The sequence below is a fragment of the Etheostoma cragini genome, chromosome 11 (genome assembly GCF_013103735.1).
Source record: "Etheostoma cragini isolate CJK2018 chromosome 11, CSU_Ecrag_1.0, whole genome shotgun sequence".
Classification (NCBI taxonomy): Eukaryota; Metazoa; Chordata; class Actinopteri; order Perciformes; family Percidae; genus Etheostoma; species Etheostoma cragini.
In genome coordinates, this window is record NC_048417.1 from 25,181,847 (window position 1) to 25,199,569 (window position 17,723).

The window sequence follows — 17,723 nt, forward strand, 5'->3', positions numbered from 1 at the left end:
TATGACGTGCAATCACAGTCCTGGCCCAAAGCATCTCATTATTTCTGCATGCAGAGTTTATTCTGATTACATGAAATATTCAGCGGTATGCTGGTGTGAAAAGATCCTCGGAACTAGATATATCGGCTGATATTATATATTATGTCCCAAACTATAGCTATCAGCATTTATGATGGCCTATAAAAACCAGACAAACTTATTTTATTATTTAAATATTCATTCATCAGAATCATTTATACTGACAAATGATTGACTGTCAACCATGTTTGAGTGATGGCATTGCATTGTCTTTCCACCAGAGGACGCTCTACAACATCCCTGTTAGTGTGAGACGGGTATGGCTGCAGCCTGGAGCTTCCCATGTCATCCGTCCCGTCTCATGCGGTCCCGTCTCATGCGGAGGTGTGTCCAACGGTAAATCCAGAGGGTCAAAATTACGATATTGCGAATAATTTTCCAGATGGAGTCACAGGTAAATTCGTGACCACATTTGTTGCGATCAATTGAAAAACGTTAAAAAACTGTTAAAGAAACAATTTTGCCATACATATAGTTTTGTTGTGGGTTGGGGTTTTTTGTTTGGGGTTATTTTCCCGTCTGGCCTTCCCCGTGTTTTCGTCCCGGTTTTCTCCCTAGTCTGGTGTCATAGATTCTGTCTTATGTTTCCCTTTGTGTGTTTGTTATGCTTCTGCTTTATTTTGGTAGTCAGCTTCCTGTCTTGTCTTGTCTTGTCTTGTCTTGTCTGACTTCACTTTGTTTGTCTGATTGTCCTGCCCCGCCCTGATATGATTCACCTGATGTGTCACCTGTTCCCCATTACCTCTTGTATTTAACCTCTGTGTTCCCATTGTCTAGTGCTGCGTCATTGTTTTTGTCCTCGAGCCTGCTAGACTGTTTGCGTCTGCGTTCCTGAAGCCCTCCTGTTCCTTCCGTCCGTTGTTTCCCTGTGAGTTCTTCCCTAGGTTATTCCCTTGTTGTTGCCTTGCCCTGACCTGCCTTTTGTATGGACTTTTTGCTTTGGATTCCCTGGTTTTGGACTTTGCCTTCCCTGTGTTTTTGTGGATCTTAATAAAGTCTTTTGTTGACGTTCAACCCGCCTGCTCTGACTCTGCTTTTGGGTCCTCCTCCTGTCACGTCCCGTAACAAGTTTGCTCATTTCTGAATGTTATGCTTGCGTTGTTCCATGTTAACGTAGCTACATCTAATGAGACCTGCATCAGCGACGCAGCCGTTTCTGCCAAGTAACGGCAGCCTTTCCTAAGGAGGGATAACAATCCACGATCTGCACAGGCAACAACAAGACTACAAAAATAAACATGTTACACTCTTTCCAAGACTTTTTAATTGTATATTCTATATTGTTTTCACACTTCACTGGGACATTGCTGCAAAAACAACTGCTTAGCCGCATGGCGAGAGCATTCAACTGTAGCTCTACAGTCGTTGCCTCGACTGTCGGGTCTCTGGGACCCGGGGCAGAATGCTGTCGGCTCTCTGGGACCAGGGGCAGAATGCTGTTGACCCGGGGCAGAATGCTGTCGGGTCTCTGGGACCCTGGGCAGAATGCTGTCGGCTCTCTGGGACCCGGGGCAAAATCCTGTCGGCTCTCTGGGACCCGGGGCAGAACGTGGTTGTATTTTTTCTACTACCGCGGCCTCGGCTGTTGGGTCTCTGGGACCCGGGTCAGAATGCGGTTGTACTTTTCTACTACCGCAGCATCGGCCTTCGGGTCTCTGGGACCCGTCCTGCATTTGACTGCGTATCTCTGCTGCCACGGCCTTGGGCCAGAATGCAATTGAATTTTTCTTCCACTTCCGCGCCAGCGGTTCAATTGTATTTTGTGTTGTATTGTATGAAAGGAAAAAAAAAAAGTAAAACCAAAACAAATGCTTGACCTCTGTCGGGAGAGAAATTCCTTCTATAGCTGCAACTTAAATCAAAGTTTCAGCTATAGAAGGATTTTTTTGTTTGCCTATCATCTGCATTTATTTTAGAGACGGCATATATATTTTTAAATGTTTAAAAACATACAACAAATGTTTTATTCAATAAAAGTTGACGTAAGCTTTTACTTTGAAAAGTAAGAGAGAATAAGTATTTTATTCCATATGCAAGCTTTTATTTTGAAAAGTAGAAACTCGGGGATGGCAGGCTTTTTTTAGTTTGCCTATAATCTGCATATATCTGTCTATAATTCTGCACTTATAGACAAACATATATTTTAAACGTTTTTATTCATCAGTATGATTGTCTGCATTTATCTTATATACATGTTTAGTTAAAAAAAAACATTTGTATTATTGCCGTTACTTAAACAGTAACAATCATGCAAATGAATAAAATACTTTTAATTCTTTTTTTTTTTTTTTTATTAAACAGTAGGCCTAACGGCAATCATACAAAGTAATAAAATAATTTTAATACTTAGTGTTTTTTTAACATTTAGTTAAAAAAACACCAAATATTATTATTATTAATATTTTATTATTTTAATATTAATATTAAGTTAAAAGTATTTTATTAAATAGCATGATAGTTGACGCAGGCTTATTTTTTTCCAGACGATTGTCTGCATTTATCTTGTCAACACAACCATAACATTCAGAAATCAGCAAACTATATGTAGGCTATGACAAAATTTTTTAACGTTTTTTCAATTGATTGCAATGTGGTCACGAATGTACCCGTGACTTCATCTGGAAAATTATTTGCGATTTTGCATTTTTGACCCTCTGGATTTACCGTTGGACACACCTCCGCAAGAGACGGGACCGCATGAGAAGGGACGGACGACATGGGACGCTCCAGGCTGCAGCCATATACTCTTCGTTAGTGTTGGCGTTGCATAGTCTGTCCACCAGAGGACGCACTACAACGTCCCTGTTAGTGATGGCGTTGCATTGTCTGTCCACCAGAGGACGGAGATAACTAAGGGTGGGGGGGAGAACCGATAAAGCATAGTATCGCAATATTTTCCATATTGATAAACAGGCGCCATCTGTTATTATTTATTATATATGTGGTGGTAAGTTTATCCCATTTTGCAGCAATAACGTTGAAGTGATATGAACAAACAGAGAAATCTTTCTTTTTAGATAACAGATGTTGCCAAAGTTTTCTTTTGGGGTTGTCATTTGAAATTAGGAAAAAATTAGAGGTTGTAGAAAAGGTTATACATTGCAATTTATTGCAATAATATCGTATTGTGGCATAAGTATCGTGATGATATGGTATTTGGAGGCATCTGTTGATCACCCCCCACATTGATGACTGTTTTCAGAGCATTGTGTGTCGAGTGTTTCCAAATGAGAGCGAGCCGGCCTGTGACCTGTGAGATGTGGTTGACGGAGCTCTCCATGCGGCGGAGCTGAGACGCCTGGATGTCCAGCATCTGCAGCACGTTGTTGGCCAGCGTGTTGATGAGGTAGGCGACGCTAGCCAGAGATTGCGTGGTGTAGCTCTTCGTCTCCTCCAGTGCTCGCTCCTTGTCTGCTGACTGCAGAGAGAGAGTAGACACATTATTACCTATTACATATTGCCACTATTCATAACCCCGTCAGACTGCACCTCCCAAGAGCCTGGGTCTGTCCCAGGTTTCATCCTAAAAGCGAGTTTTTCCTCGCCACTGTTGCACTGCTGCTTGTTTTGGAAGGAAATACCAGAACTGTTGGGTCCTTGTAAATTATAAAGTGGTCTAGACCTGCTCTATCTGTAAATTATAGAGTGGTCTATCCCTATTCTATCTGTAAATTATGGAGTGGTCGAGACCTACTCTATCTGTAAATTATGGAGTGGTCTAGACCTACTCTCTGTAAATTATAGAGTGGTCTAGACCTGCTCTATCTGTAAATTAAAGAGTGTTCTAGACCTCCTCTATCTGTAAATTATAGATATAAATTCTTGTTATGAATTGATACTATAAATAAAATTGAATTGAATTCAGAACAGGAGGAGACATTTTAACTGGAACCCTGACCTAGAAGAAAACAGCAGTGCCAGATAACCTTAAAGAAGTAGGAAGAGGCAAAATCATTGTCCTACACCCTTTCTGAAATGTCCATACCTTTAAATCTTTAATTACAAAAATAACCCTCAGTGTTTTCAATCTATTGTTGGTCAATATGTACAGTGGCTTGAATACGTTTACACACCCATGCTTCTTCCATAACATCATCACTCAATCCAAATCAAACCAGCTGTTAAGATAACTGAAATAAAATCATGCCTATCTCTAGGTATGGTGAGGGGTATGTGATGACATGGGGGGGGGAGCTATTTTAATTCCCAAGGCCAACGGAACTTTGTCAGGATGCATAGTCTCTTGATCCATGAAATAACTGGCCTTTAATGACAAAAATGTGCCTGCCTCTATGGGAATTTAACATAGAGGGGTGTATACTTATGTCCCCTGTAACATAGGGGGGTGTATACTTATGCCCCCTGTATTTTAAAGAAGGACATTTATTTATTTACAATACATCATTCATTCACAAAAAAAACTGCTGTCCTTAAAGGTTGGATTTTACCACATTTTTAAAGTAAGGAATTAAGAGAAATTTCCAAAAGATGTATTTTTATTCCTCTTTTTAATCAACTTTAGCATGTGTGTGTACACTTATTATAGCCTCTGTAGGCTAACCATTTTTACAGTAAAACATCGGAAAAATCCCCAAAACATTTGCTGATCAATCAATCAATCAATCAAGTTACAGTTCCTTCATTTCCTTAAATAAATCATTATATCATAATATTTTAAGACTCATGATATTGATGTGTAGATCATGGATGAAGGGTTTAATGAACATGCTCAAATGTGCGTGTGTGTGTATATGTGTGTTTTGTGTGTGCGTGTTGAAGCATGAAATATGTCAGCGCTAACTCATTCATGCCCGAGGTTGACAAGAAACACACTGACAACGATGTGTATCTCACACACAAACACACACACACACACACACAGACACACACCTGTTCAATTTCTCATTATTGCAATTACCAAATCAACCATTCACATGGCAGTTGCTTCAATGCATTTAGGGGTGTGGTTCTGGTCAAGACAATCTCCTGAACTCCAAACTGATTTAAGCAATTTTGAGCGTGGCAGGGTTGTTGATGCCAGACGGGCCAGTCTGAGTATTTCACAATCTGCTCAGTTACTGGGATTTTCAAACACAACCATTTCTAGGGTTTACAAAGAATGGTATGGAAAGGGAAAAACATTCAGTATGCGGCAGTTCTGTGGGCGAAAATTCCTTGTTGATGTTAGAGGTCAGAAGAGAATGGGGCGACTGATTCAAGCTGATAGAAGAGCAACTTTGACTGAAATAACAACTTGTTACAACCGAGGTATGCAGCAAAGCATTTGTGAAACCACAACACGCACAACCTTGTGGCGGATGGGCTATAACAGCAGAAGACCCCGCCGGGTACCACTCATCTCCACTAAAATAGGAAAAAGAGGCTAGAATTTGCAAGAGCTCACCAAAATTGGGCAGTTAAAGACTGGAAAAATGTTGCCTGGTCTAATGAGTCTCGATTTTTGTTGAGACATTCAGATGGTAGAGTCAGAATTTGGCGTAAACAGAATGAGAACATGCATCAATCATGCCTTGTGCAGGCTGGTGGTGGTGGTGTAATGGTAGGGGGATGTTTTCTTGGCACACTTTAGGCCCCTTAGTGCCAACTGGGCATTGTTTTAAATGCCACGGCCTACCTGAGCATTGTTTCTGACCATGTCCATCCCTTTATGGCGATCATGTACCCCATCCTCTGATGGCTACTTCCAGCAGGATAATGCACCATGTCACAAAGCTCGAATCATTTCAAATTGGTTTCTTGAACATGACAATGAGTTCACTGTGCTAAAACGGCCCCCACAGTCACCAGATCTCAACCAAATAGAGCATCTTTGGCATGTGGTGGAACGGGAGCTTTGTGCCCTGGATATGGTCCCACAAATCTCCATCAACTGCAAGATGCTATTCTATCAATATGGGCCAACATTTCTAAAGAATGCTTTCAGCACCTTGTTGAATCAATGCCACGAAGAATTAAGGCAGTTCTGAAGGCAAAAGGGTGTCAAACACAGTATTAGGATGGTGTTCCTAATAATCCTATAGGTGAGTGTACATATATATATATAAATTATATTGTTATATATAAATAAACACACACACACACACACACAGTATAGGCTGGACACACCTTCTCATTTAATGTGTTTTTCTTTATTTTCATGACTTACATTTATGATTTACATCAGGGTTGAACGATATTGTGTTTTAGCGTCCACATCGCAAAGTGATTATGCACAACAGACACATCGCAGGACGTTACGATGTTGATGCTAAAACTTTTTTGCTGCTTGATAGACAAGTAAACTTCCCCCGTTCTCCTTTTACATGATTATTACCGGCCAACCCTTCCCCTTTAAGACAGGTAGCCACGTGGCCAACGGGTGTATGTGACGTTAGTCCAATGGGGTTTGTTTTGGGAACTGAGGCTCTCCGTGTGTAGAAAAGTAGCTGCCGCTGACACAGTGATGCGCATAGTTTTGATGGGTAGTCAGTGAAGCTACAGTCAGTGTTTTCTGTTCGCTGCAAATATGAACCAAATCACCTAATTAATACAACATAATCACAACATCTCCCACTCATTTCCCCCCGCAGAAAGCTGCTACCAGCCAGGCTAAAGCTTATATAGTTAGTCTAAAGAAAAAAGCAGAAAGCTGCTACCAGCCAGGCTAAAGCTTATATAGTTAGTCTAAAGAAAAAAGCAGAAAGCTGCTACCAGCCAGGCTAATGATAATATAGTTACCCTAAAGATCCAAGGGTTCCGTCTGTCCCAACCAACGTTACGGTTTAGAGCCGCGACGCGATGCTGGAAACGTAACACTAATCTACTACAGAAGGCTGTGTCTGATCTAATTTCCACTGGATTAATTGTTCTTGGATACACAGAGTTTGTTGCTAGTGCACGTGACGTGCAGGTCTGATCAATTTATCCGCTAGTCAACCACAACCTGAAATTAAGAGGAAGCAACATGCGGTCACTGTCATCACATCACAGCTCGGTGGACCAACGCTAGTAGCATTGCTAGCCCTTCATTGAAGCTGCCATTTCCCATTTGATTATGACTTTGAGTGACTTGTGTCATCAGCCAATCCAATTTTCTGGTGTAGTGACAGAACGCCCAGCGTTGTGTTGGCGCTACCCCCCCCCCCCCGTATGTCATCAAAGCTTGAACCATTTAGCGGATTGTGAGTGAACCAGGAGTGAACTAGCTATGGCCGCTGCCTTCACATCTCCTAACAATCCTGTTTCCGATCTCCTTCATGTGCCTTTTTTAAGGCGATCGTTTGGAGAGAAGAAAGAAATTGTCGTGAATTGTAGTAATTATTTGGAGCTATTTCTGTTATCCGAATATGATGCTGACTTGCAACACCACCTTGCCACGGCCACCGTTTTTACGGGAACAAAATGATCTCATAAGTGCTGTTGCTGCTGCTAAATGATGCCATCAAAAGAGAGATCCACAAGTTTGTCACAGTTATGGTGGACGAGACCACAGATTTCAGCAAGACTGCACAGCCGTCATTTGTACTTTGGTATGTTACTGACACCGGAGTAAAAGAGAGATTTTTAAAGTTTGAGGATGTCACAGAAAGAAACCGAGCTCAGGATCTAGCAGCTTCATTACTTTACGTGTTGGGCAGCTACGATTGCAAAACAAAGTTAGTGGCACAGTGTTATGACGGAGCAGTGTGCACTGCTATGCACACACATTAAATCTTGTGATGTCTCACGGAGCATCAAAAATAAAGGACTGCAAAAAAACAAAATTGCAAATTGGGAGGATGATCCACATTTTCTACACGTTCTCCGAAGCAAACAAAACTGCCTGATGAGTTTTGCGAGAGGCGGCTGCCGCGGGTCTCTTAGGTGAGATGGAACTTCAACTCCAGGTTTGTGGTCAAGGTCACGACAAAAGAGCTGAGCTGGTCAAGCTTTTCCAGCACATCCTTGATGACGTGGAGGATTTTGACTGTGAAACGGTACGTGCATCAGGACACTTGTCACAGCTTTGAGTTCTTTTTTCTTTGCTTTTGTCATTTTTGACTTTGCTGATGTGCTCTTCGGAATACTGTAGTACAGTAACATTGTAATGTCCCATTTTTTGGGATCATTAAATATCTATCTATCTATCTATACTGAAAAATAAGAGTTTGAACGTGCAGTTCCGTCTGGCCAGAATTGAGGATTTTTGCCAGAGCCTTGAAGGCGAGAGTTGAAAAATTGATACACATAGCGTTAATCGACAGCATCATCACCCAAATCAGAAATCGATTTGAGGATCACAAGCGACTACTGTTTGTTGCTTTGCTGGACGCACAGCTGTTTACTAAGTGCAAGCCGACATTTCCCGAAACAGAGCTGAGGAGCCTTGATGAGAGCTACGGCGCACAGTTTGACCTGGGCAGACTCAGAGCAGAGCTCAAAGTGATGTACAGCATGACAAACTTTTAGGGAAAGAGTGACTTACTGAATTTTCTGAGGAGCACGGGGCTTGCAGTCAGTATGTCACAGCTTTATGCCCTAATGCTTAATCGTGACAATACCAGTGTCCACATCAGTTGAGCGATCTTTCTCCGCTCTCAAGCGTATCAAAATGTATTCACGGAATGCAACCGGACAAACACGACTCTCTGCCCTGGCATCTATTGCCATAGAGAAGGAGCTGCTCATTCATCTTAAGCAGGATGCTCAAATGCATGAGGAGGTCCTTCAACGATTCATCAGAAAGGATATGAGGATGGATTTCATTTACAAGTAATGGGTGAGTGTTACTTCTTACTGTTTAGGAGAGATAAAGTTACTGCAGTATTTTATACATTTGTATTGCTATTGGTTGGGTATAGATGTTAATGCTGTGTGGTTGTTGTTGTGTTTTTTTTGGGGGGGGGGCCGGTGTTGGTACCTGTATATTTACAGTGTATTTGGTTAATCTTACATTTGGTAATGATTTTTTTAATGTGAATTATAACATTTATTGGTAACGTAATTTGACGTGCAAGCAAGCTAACCATAACTAACTAACCGCGGCACTGTTTAACCATACATGGTAAATAATGTATAAGCTAACGTTACATGTGTTGTGGTCTACTGTTTTTTTGTGTTAAACTACTGTCCCACTGTAGACGATTTCAGCGTTAGATGTATGATCTTGTAAATAGAGCTACATTAAGCTGCAACCGTTAGCAGTAATGTTACAGTACGTTAATGTATGTAATGTTATAACATATTCCCATTGGTGTTTCTGCCCTGATCTGATTTATATAATCGTTAGGGACAGACGAGGACACAAGGTCCCTCATTCAGTAGAGGATGGTAAACGCCTCCAGCTTCAAAGGCAAGCGCAATGTTGCCCTGAATGGATACAAGTAAGTAAATGTATTTCATATCTTTCTATCGTTATATATTGATCTGTGGACCTATATTTTACCTTGCTAGCTACATAAAAATTGTATTTCTGTTTGGGCGTACCTTGAAGTCCAGTGCTGCAGGCAAGGTGGAACCAAGGTCAAAAATCTATATTAAAAGGGCTAGAACTTTATTAAAAAGTCAATTCATTCAATTGTCTCAAAAACAATTAAACTGAGATAAAGAGAAAATAAAGAGGAAGTTCATTTTGAAGATGAGTTGGAGACGTGATGTAAGGAGCAGAGTTGAATCCCTTTTTGAGCTGCTGGGAGAACGGAGAGAAAACCCTGTGTCGAACTAAAGTTGCTAAAATTGATTAAAAACTTCTTGAGATAATCCAGAGGGGAGCCCTGGACCTGTGAGAGTGCAGTCGGGGAGACCTGACGCCTCCCTGATGAAGAAACGCATTGGTAAGCGATCGTTCTACCATGCTCACAAGCTAGAACCATTAGCTTGATGTTTTAAAACTGCAAACTTAATTCAGCGCTGCGCAATATGTTGCATAATTGTTATGCACTTGAATGTGTTGATTCAGCACTTTTATCTGTATATTTTTAGAACATTAAAATATATTTGAATTGTCTTTGAGTGTTATATTTTATTTGAGATGTGTCTAAGCATGCCTTCATATGGCAGAGGGTACATAGAGTGTTTCGGCATACAAGTATGTTATTTTGTGTTCTAATTATTATGTGGAAGCAATACTTTCAATAGGTATTTCAATAATTACCTCTAAGAATATTTTGAGAATGGTTGTTACCGATATTGTAATGTCATGTTACAATGATTGTTCAGCTTAACATGAATTATATTCTACAGTTCATGATTGAAAGGTAAACGAATGTTCTGACCTTACTCACTCTAGGTCAGGTTTTTTGTTGGAGCCTTTGAACCTTTGATCTATCGGGAAGTTGGAGCATAATGGCTGATTGATGTTGCCCCTCTCATCGAGCTTGACCCCTTGGATGTTAATCAGAGGTCATCTTCTTCTTCTAACTCAAAGACACCTATGCCTCTGAGCCACAGTGAACTCAACCCATCTGAGGTACAAAGGATAGTTGTTAAGCACATTGTGAGGAACAAAGACAAACCGTCACAGTCTCATCCCACTTTGAAGTTGAGAGTTTTCTCAGGGAAAATCCCTAGACCATACAGTGAGGTTGATTATGACACTTGGCGGTCTCATGCTGATTTGAAGATTAAAGATGTATCTGTTTCTGATCTTGAGAAAACAAGGAAAATCCTTGAAAGTCTTCTTGTCCCCGCTTCTGATGTTGTTAAACATCTTGGTCCTGAAGCATCCCCTACGGCTTATCTGCAAATATTAGACTCTGTATTTTCAACCGTTGAAGATGGGGAGGAACTCTTTGTACGGTTCATGAAGACATTCCAGGACTCTGGAGAAAAACCGTCTTACTACCTGCAGCATCTTCAAATTGCCCTGTGTAAAGCTGTGCGCAAAGGAGGCGTCCCAGCACAGGACGTAGATAGCCACCTATTTTGACAGCTCTGCAGGGGATGTTGGGACAACGTTCTGCTTAATGACCTCTCCCTAGAAAACAAAAAACAACCCCCCCCCCAACGTTCGCTGAACTCATATTGCTGTTACGTACTGAGGAAGATAGGCAGGAAGCCAAGGCCGTGCGAATGAAACAATACTTGGGCACCACAAAGCAGAAGGCTGTTTCCCACATGAAAACTGTGTCTAACTGTGGTGAGACCCAAGCTGGGCCTGACACTAGTAGCGTAAATGAGCTAAGGAAACAAATTGCAGACTTGAAAAGCCAGCTAACGTCTCTCATGGAAAAGAAAAAGATAGTGTCTCCCTACAGAGAAAAAATAGCACACAAAAAAACCTGACTGTGCAACCACAGAAACCAACTTACGTTCTCACAAGGGTGCAACTTCTAAGCCAAAGCCTTGGTACTGCTTTCGCTGTGGGGCGGATGGACAAGTTGTTGCCACCTGTGAGTTTGATGCCAATCCTGCCCTGGTAGCAGCAAAACGGAAAGAACTGAGACAACGACAGCAGCTGTGGGAAGCACAGAACCCCCCTACTTCTCCTTTAAACTAAGTTCAGTTTCTGTCGAGGGACAGACAAGAACTGATATAAGTCAATCATGTCCCATTGAACCCAAGCATCGTGCCACGCTAAAACAGTCTCATACAAAAGGTCGTCCCTTCAAACTACCTAGGCTTAGTAGGCACAAAGAGCACAGCCCAAGTGGAAGCGGAGGGGAGCTCCACAATCTCCTTACTGGACACGGGCTCCCAAGTTACCACGGTCCCTCAGTGCGTCAACATCTTTCTGGACATGACATCAGACCACTGTTCACCATACTTGAAGTTCAAGGAGCCAATGGTCAGTGTGTACCTTAACTCGTACACGTTGAGTTGAGTGTCACTTTCCCCAGAGAGTTTGTGGGAGTGTAAACCGAGGTGCCAACCCTCGCCTTGGTGGTTCCAGATGTTCAAGCTGCTTCTGGCTCACTCATGCTGATAGGTACCAACACGTTTGATGTACTGTAAGAGATGTACTGTGAGACTGCTCCCTGCAGCCAGCAGCACATGGCTACAGGGTAGTGCTCAAAGTCCTTGAGCTCAGGCAGCGACAGAGTAAGAATGGTGACCTTGGGGTGGTGAGGATACATGGCAAAGACCCCCAGTTGTTTCCAGCCGGCCAAACCGTGGTCTTGGCAGGCTTTGTGGCAGTCAGTGGGTTCACTACGGAGAGATCAGCAGTTCTGGAGCACCCTTCCTCAACTTCACTGCCAGGTGGCCTGCTGGTGAAAACCTGTCTTGTTGATTTGCCCACTAAAAAGCCATGCAAACTCCCAGCAGTACTTACCAATGAGTCAGACCACAACGTTATTGTCCCCCAAAGATGTATTATAGGCGAGATCAGTGCCTTTCAGAAAGTTCTGTCACAAGAACATAGTGTACTTACCTCAAAACCAGACTCTTTCCAGAAATCAGACATCAAAATCAACTTCAGCAATTTGCCTGTTTCTGCTGAGTGGAAAGAGCGTATCACATGGAAACTGAACAGCATGCTGAACAGAATGATCTTGACTCTGGCAGAACTGATTGGGTCAAGCACCAAATCAAGCTCTCAGACGAGACGCCATTCAATCACAAAGCTCACCCCATACATCCCCATGACTTGGAGGCTGTCCGTAAGCCTTTACAAGAACTGCTTCAAGCTGGAGTGATTAGAGAATCTGAGTCTCCAATCTCGTCGCCTATAGTGGTAGTGAGGAAAAAGAGCGGCTAGGTCCGTCTCTGCATTGATTATAGGAAACTCAATCTCCAGACTGTGAAAGATGCTTACGCACTCCTGAACATGGAAGAGGCATTCTCCTCACTCACCGGGTCAAAGTGGTTTTCCGTCCTTGACCTAAAGTCTGGCTATTATCTGATCCAGGTTGAGGAAGCAAACAAACCCAAAACCGCCTTTGTATGTCCCATGGGGTTTTGGGAATTTAACCGGATTCCTCAAGGAGTCACAAACGTACGTTCCAGGGGTTGATAGAGAGATGTGTGGCAGATATGAATTTGGAGGAAGTTATTGTATTTCGCTGTATTGTATTTTAACCCAAAACTCTGGAACAAGCTCCCACCGGACATTTGCACTATAAAGCATGTTGTTCATTTTTAATCAAAACTTAAAACTTATTCATTTAGAATGGCTTTTAATATGCAGTAGTGGTGCAACAACTCTTCTTCTGATGATTATAGGCAATTATATCTGTTTTCCATGCTTCATGTTTGTTGAATGTTGTGTTTGTTTTTCTTGGTTGATGTAAAGCACTTTGGACAACTGTTGGTTGCTGAAAAGTGCTATATAAATAAATGTTGATTGATTGATTGATATTTGTCAATGACATCATCGTCTTTTCAAAGACTTTGGAAGAACATGAGGTGAGGCTGATGAAAGTCCTGAACCGTCTCAAGGAATTTGGCCTTAAGCTCTCTCCGGAGAAATGCAAGTTCTTTCAAACGTCTGTCAAGTACCTGGGGCTTGTTGTATCACAGGATGGAGTGGGGATTTACCCTGGAAAAGTGGAGGCCCTGAAAACGTGGCCAAGGACCCAAGACCTGAAACAGCTATGGTCTTTTCTCGGATTTTCAGGTTATTCGGACGGTTTATGAAAGACTATTCCGTCATCGTCAAACCCCTAAACAACTTGACATCTAGTTCTCCCCCACTGCACAAGAGCATCAAAAAAAAGAAACAGACTAACCAATAACGTGATCCAAGGAACCCCTTTGGCGATTGAAGGACTGACAGTTGTGAGCTAGCATTCAACACCATCATTGAAAAGCTCACCACAGCTCCTGTTCTTGGGTTGGCTGACCCCAAGTTACCCTACGTCCTTCAGACCGACGCCAGTACCCTGGGTCTTGGGGCAGTCCTATATCAAGAGCAGGAGGGTCACATGCGAGTGATTGCATATGCCAGCAGGGGCCTATAACACAGTGAATCACGATACCCTGCCCACAAGTTAGAGTTTCTGGCTTTAAAGTAGGCTGTCGTTGAAAAATGTAATGATTACCTGTATGGAGTGTATGTCAAGGGGTTACTGTCAGTTCACTGTCGTGACTAACAGTAACCCCTTGACATACATTCTTACCAGTGCCAAATTGGACGCCACCAGTTACAGATGGCTAGCAGCCCTGTCAGCCTCTACTTTCAAGTTCCAATATACCCCCCGGCAAACTGAACGGACGGTCTTTCAAGGAGACCACACGGAGAGCTTTCAAATGACCTAAAGTCCCAGAAAGAACAGGAGCGCATCAGTCAGTTCATGCAAACACACTTGGCCGACTTTGGGGGTGTTGTGAGCCAAGACATTGTGCACGCCATCTGTGGGAGGCATCTTGTGTGTGGTGTATTAGATGAATGTGGACAGAGGGGAGGGCATGACACTGGTGCAATCTCTGGCAATCTCCCCTGAGGCCTTACCGGACAGCTTGGTGAACGAACAGCAGCATGATTTACCTGATCCTCCTCATCTGTCTGAGAGAGACATTGAAGATAAACAGCAAGCTGACCCCTGCCTTTGGGAGGTAATAGCTCAAATGGAAAGTGTAGAAAAGTTGCATCCAACAGTCAGAAAAGAACTCCCTGATATTCCTTTCCTTCTAAGGGAGTGGAATCGCCTTGAATTGCATGACAAAGTGCTGTACAGGAAACGTCAAGACAATGGCCGAGTTACATTTCAGCTTGTCTTACCTGAGGAGCTCCGGAGTGTAGTTCTGCAGAGCCTTCACAATGACATGGGCTTTGAACAAACTTTGGATTTGGTACGGACCAGATTCTTCTGGCCAAAGATGGCGGCCGATGTGGAAAGAAAAGTCAAGACCTGCGATCGGTGCATCTGAAGAAAAGCACAGCCAGAAAAGGCTGCATTGTTGGTGAACATAAAGACAACCAGGCTTCTGCTTCTTGTCCTAAGAGGAGTGGTGCAAAAGACATTTTGGTGATCACCGATCATTTTACAAAGTATGCAGTTGCTGTCCCAACGCCAAATCAGAAAGCTCAGACCGTTGACAGGTGCCTTTGGGACAACTTCATGGTCCATTATGGAATTCCTGAGCCCTTGCACAGCAACCAAGGACCCGACTTCGAGTCACGGACAATCAAAGAGCTATGCAAAATTTCTGGAATCCACAAAATCCGTACGACTCCCTATCATCCCAGAGGGAATCTAGTCAAACGTTTCAACAGAACATTGCTGAACATGTTGGGGACACTTGACAATAGAGACAAATCACAGTGGCAAAACTTTGTGAAATCCTTAGTACCTGCTGTACGAAGAATGATGTAACAGGGTTCACACCTTATGAACTCATGTTTGGTCGCCAACCAGGACTGCCCATTGATCTGGCACTAGGGTACCCTTGAGGGATGATGGGTGCAAGTCTCACTCACAGTACGTACAAAAGCTCAAGTCTCATCTTTCAATTTTCTAATGATTGCTCCAACAGTGGATATTTTTTCACCAAGCTGCTGGGCAATTTCCCCTTAGCCCTTTCCAGCCTTCTGGAGGTGTACAATTTTGTCTCTAGTATCTTTGGACAGCTCTTTGGTCTTGGCCATGTTAGTAGTTGGATTCTAACTGATTGCATGGGGTGGACAGGTGTCTCTATGCAGCTAACGACCTCAAACAGGTACATCTAATTTAGGATAATAAATGGAGTGGAGGTGGACATTTTGAAGGCAGACAAACAAGTCTTTAAGTGTCAGAATTGTAGCAGATACACAGGTGTTCAAATACTTATTTGCAGCTGCATCATACAAACAAAAAGTTAAAAAATCATACATTGTGATTTCTGGATTTTGTTTTGTTGATTATGTCTCTCACAGTGGACAAGCACCTACAATGACAATTTCAGAGCCCTCCATGATTTTTAAATGTGTGTGTGTGTGTGTGTGTGTATGTATGTATGTATACAGTATATGTGTTTAAATATACACACAAACACACACATATACATACATGTACATACATATAGAAATGCCGATACCGATTCAGGAAATGGCTAATATTGGCCGATAATATCTGATATCGACCCGCCGATATATCAGTCGGGCTCTCTCTCTCAGCCTGTATTTACAACATCATGGCTAACAACAAGAACGGAAGCTAAAGTTAGCCACAATACGTCAGGTGTATCTCAACTACGAATAATAGTAGCTAAAAAATACGCCCTAATGTGTAGGTATATTTCTACTGAGGTCCATTTCAGATAAAGTGGGACTCTACACATAGAAAACACACAGTCACAGAAACACTCTAACCAAGAACTATGGATCTTTTCAGTCCATCTTTCTTTCCAGTCCACTCCACCCTCTCTTCATCACATCCTCATTACTTCTCTTATTTTCTTTCTCTCACTCTTGCTTTTTCCCAGTAGCCATCTGATGTCCTGTTAGCGGTGACCTACTTGGAGGGCTGCCTCCTCTGGCCTAAAGGCAGGGCGCACACACACACTTACACACACACACACACACACACACACACTTTTTTCTCCAAATCCAGCTAAATGTATGAGATTCATGTACATAAATCAAATCAGATCTGCGTCTAATCAAATGTTCGCTCCAATTCCTCTGATCCCTTTTTTTATGAAGACACACTAACACTCACATTCCTGCTGTTATATGTAATGTATGTTATATGCAATGTGTAGTGGCAATCTGTCAACAAACAATGCCACTGGGTAATATCTGAAGCCATTTCCAACTCTTGCTGTTGCAAATAATGAGGTCCGCTGTCGTCGTACGTTTTAATCCTTTATTGCACGAAAGTTTGAATAAAAGCACATACAAAAAGAATGACTTGGGTGATCAAAAGCCGAGAATGACAAGATCTAAAAACATTACTCTCCCACAGCTGAGGTTGAAAAACTGTGTGGCTTCCCGGATCCAGATTCCCCATCCACCTCACCTGTGATTCAATTTATAAACTCTAATTAGAACCCACAAACAGGTGCGCAGGTGACGTAACAAACAATTACCTACACAGACCAACCGCCCACACCCACACCACACTCATAAGAAACGTAAATAGCCAAATTGGCCATTACACACCGGCCCCTAATTGTTACTGTATAATAACATAACATAACAATTTCCACATTAGTTATGGAGCCAATGACGAAATTAATCAATGTCCATAGTGTAAGTGTGCATTTTTAGTCAATGTTCATGTCCAGTAAGTATTCATGGAGTAGGTAACCCCAACGTAGAGATTTCTGCTTCACAAAAGCCTTAATCAGCCTCCAATAGAAGACAGATCTTTGTGATTGGTCTCTCAAGTATGTTACATTTGGTCAGGACTCTAAAAGATCGCACCAGTCCTTGTGCGTCTGGAAAGGTCTGCAACACTTTTCCTAATAGCCAGGATCCACGAGGAGCAGTAGAGTCTGCCACAAGGACAATGTCCCCTGCAACAATGCTCCTTTTGTCCTTTGACCACCGTTGTCGCTCATGTAGCAGTGGCATGTACTCCCGAACCCATCTGTGCCAGAATAGATCTGCAAGAAACTAAACTTGCCTCCATTGCCGTCTGGTGTACAGATCACTTGTGTTGAAAAGTCCTGGTGGTAGAGCAGGTTTGCCTTTTAACAAGAGAATATGATTGGGAGTCAGGGGTTCCAAGTCATTGAGATCATCTGAAGTTTTTGTGAGTGGACGATCATTAAGGATAGCTTCCACCTCACACAAAAGAGTTTGC

General features: G+C 42.4%; 1 protein-coding gene across 4 annotated transcripts in view; it reads right to left on the reverse strand.

Moving 5' to 3' along the window:
• LOC117952683 (abl interactor 2-like) overlaps window positions 1-17,723 on the reverse strand; it is a 71,316-nt gene that overhangs the window by 33,151 nt on the left and 20,442 nt on the right. For all 4 annotated transcript variants that reach the window (XM_034885180.1, XM_034885182.1, XM_034885181.1 and 1 more), the window contains exon 2: window positions 3,329-3,496. In XM_034885180.1, coding sequence (XP_034741071.1) covers window positions 3,329-3,496 — 168 coding nt within the window. The remainder of the gene's footprint in view (window positions 1-3,328; window positions 3,497-17,723) is intronic.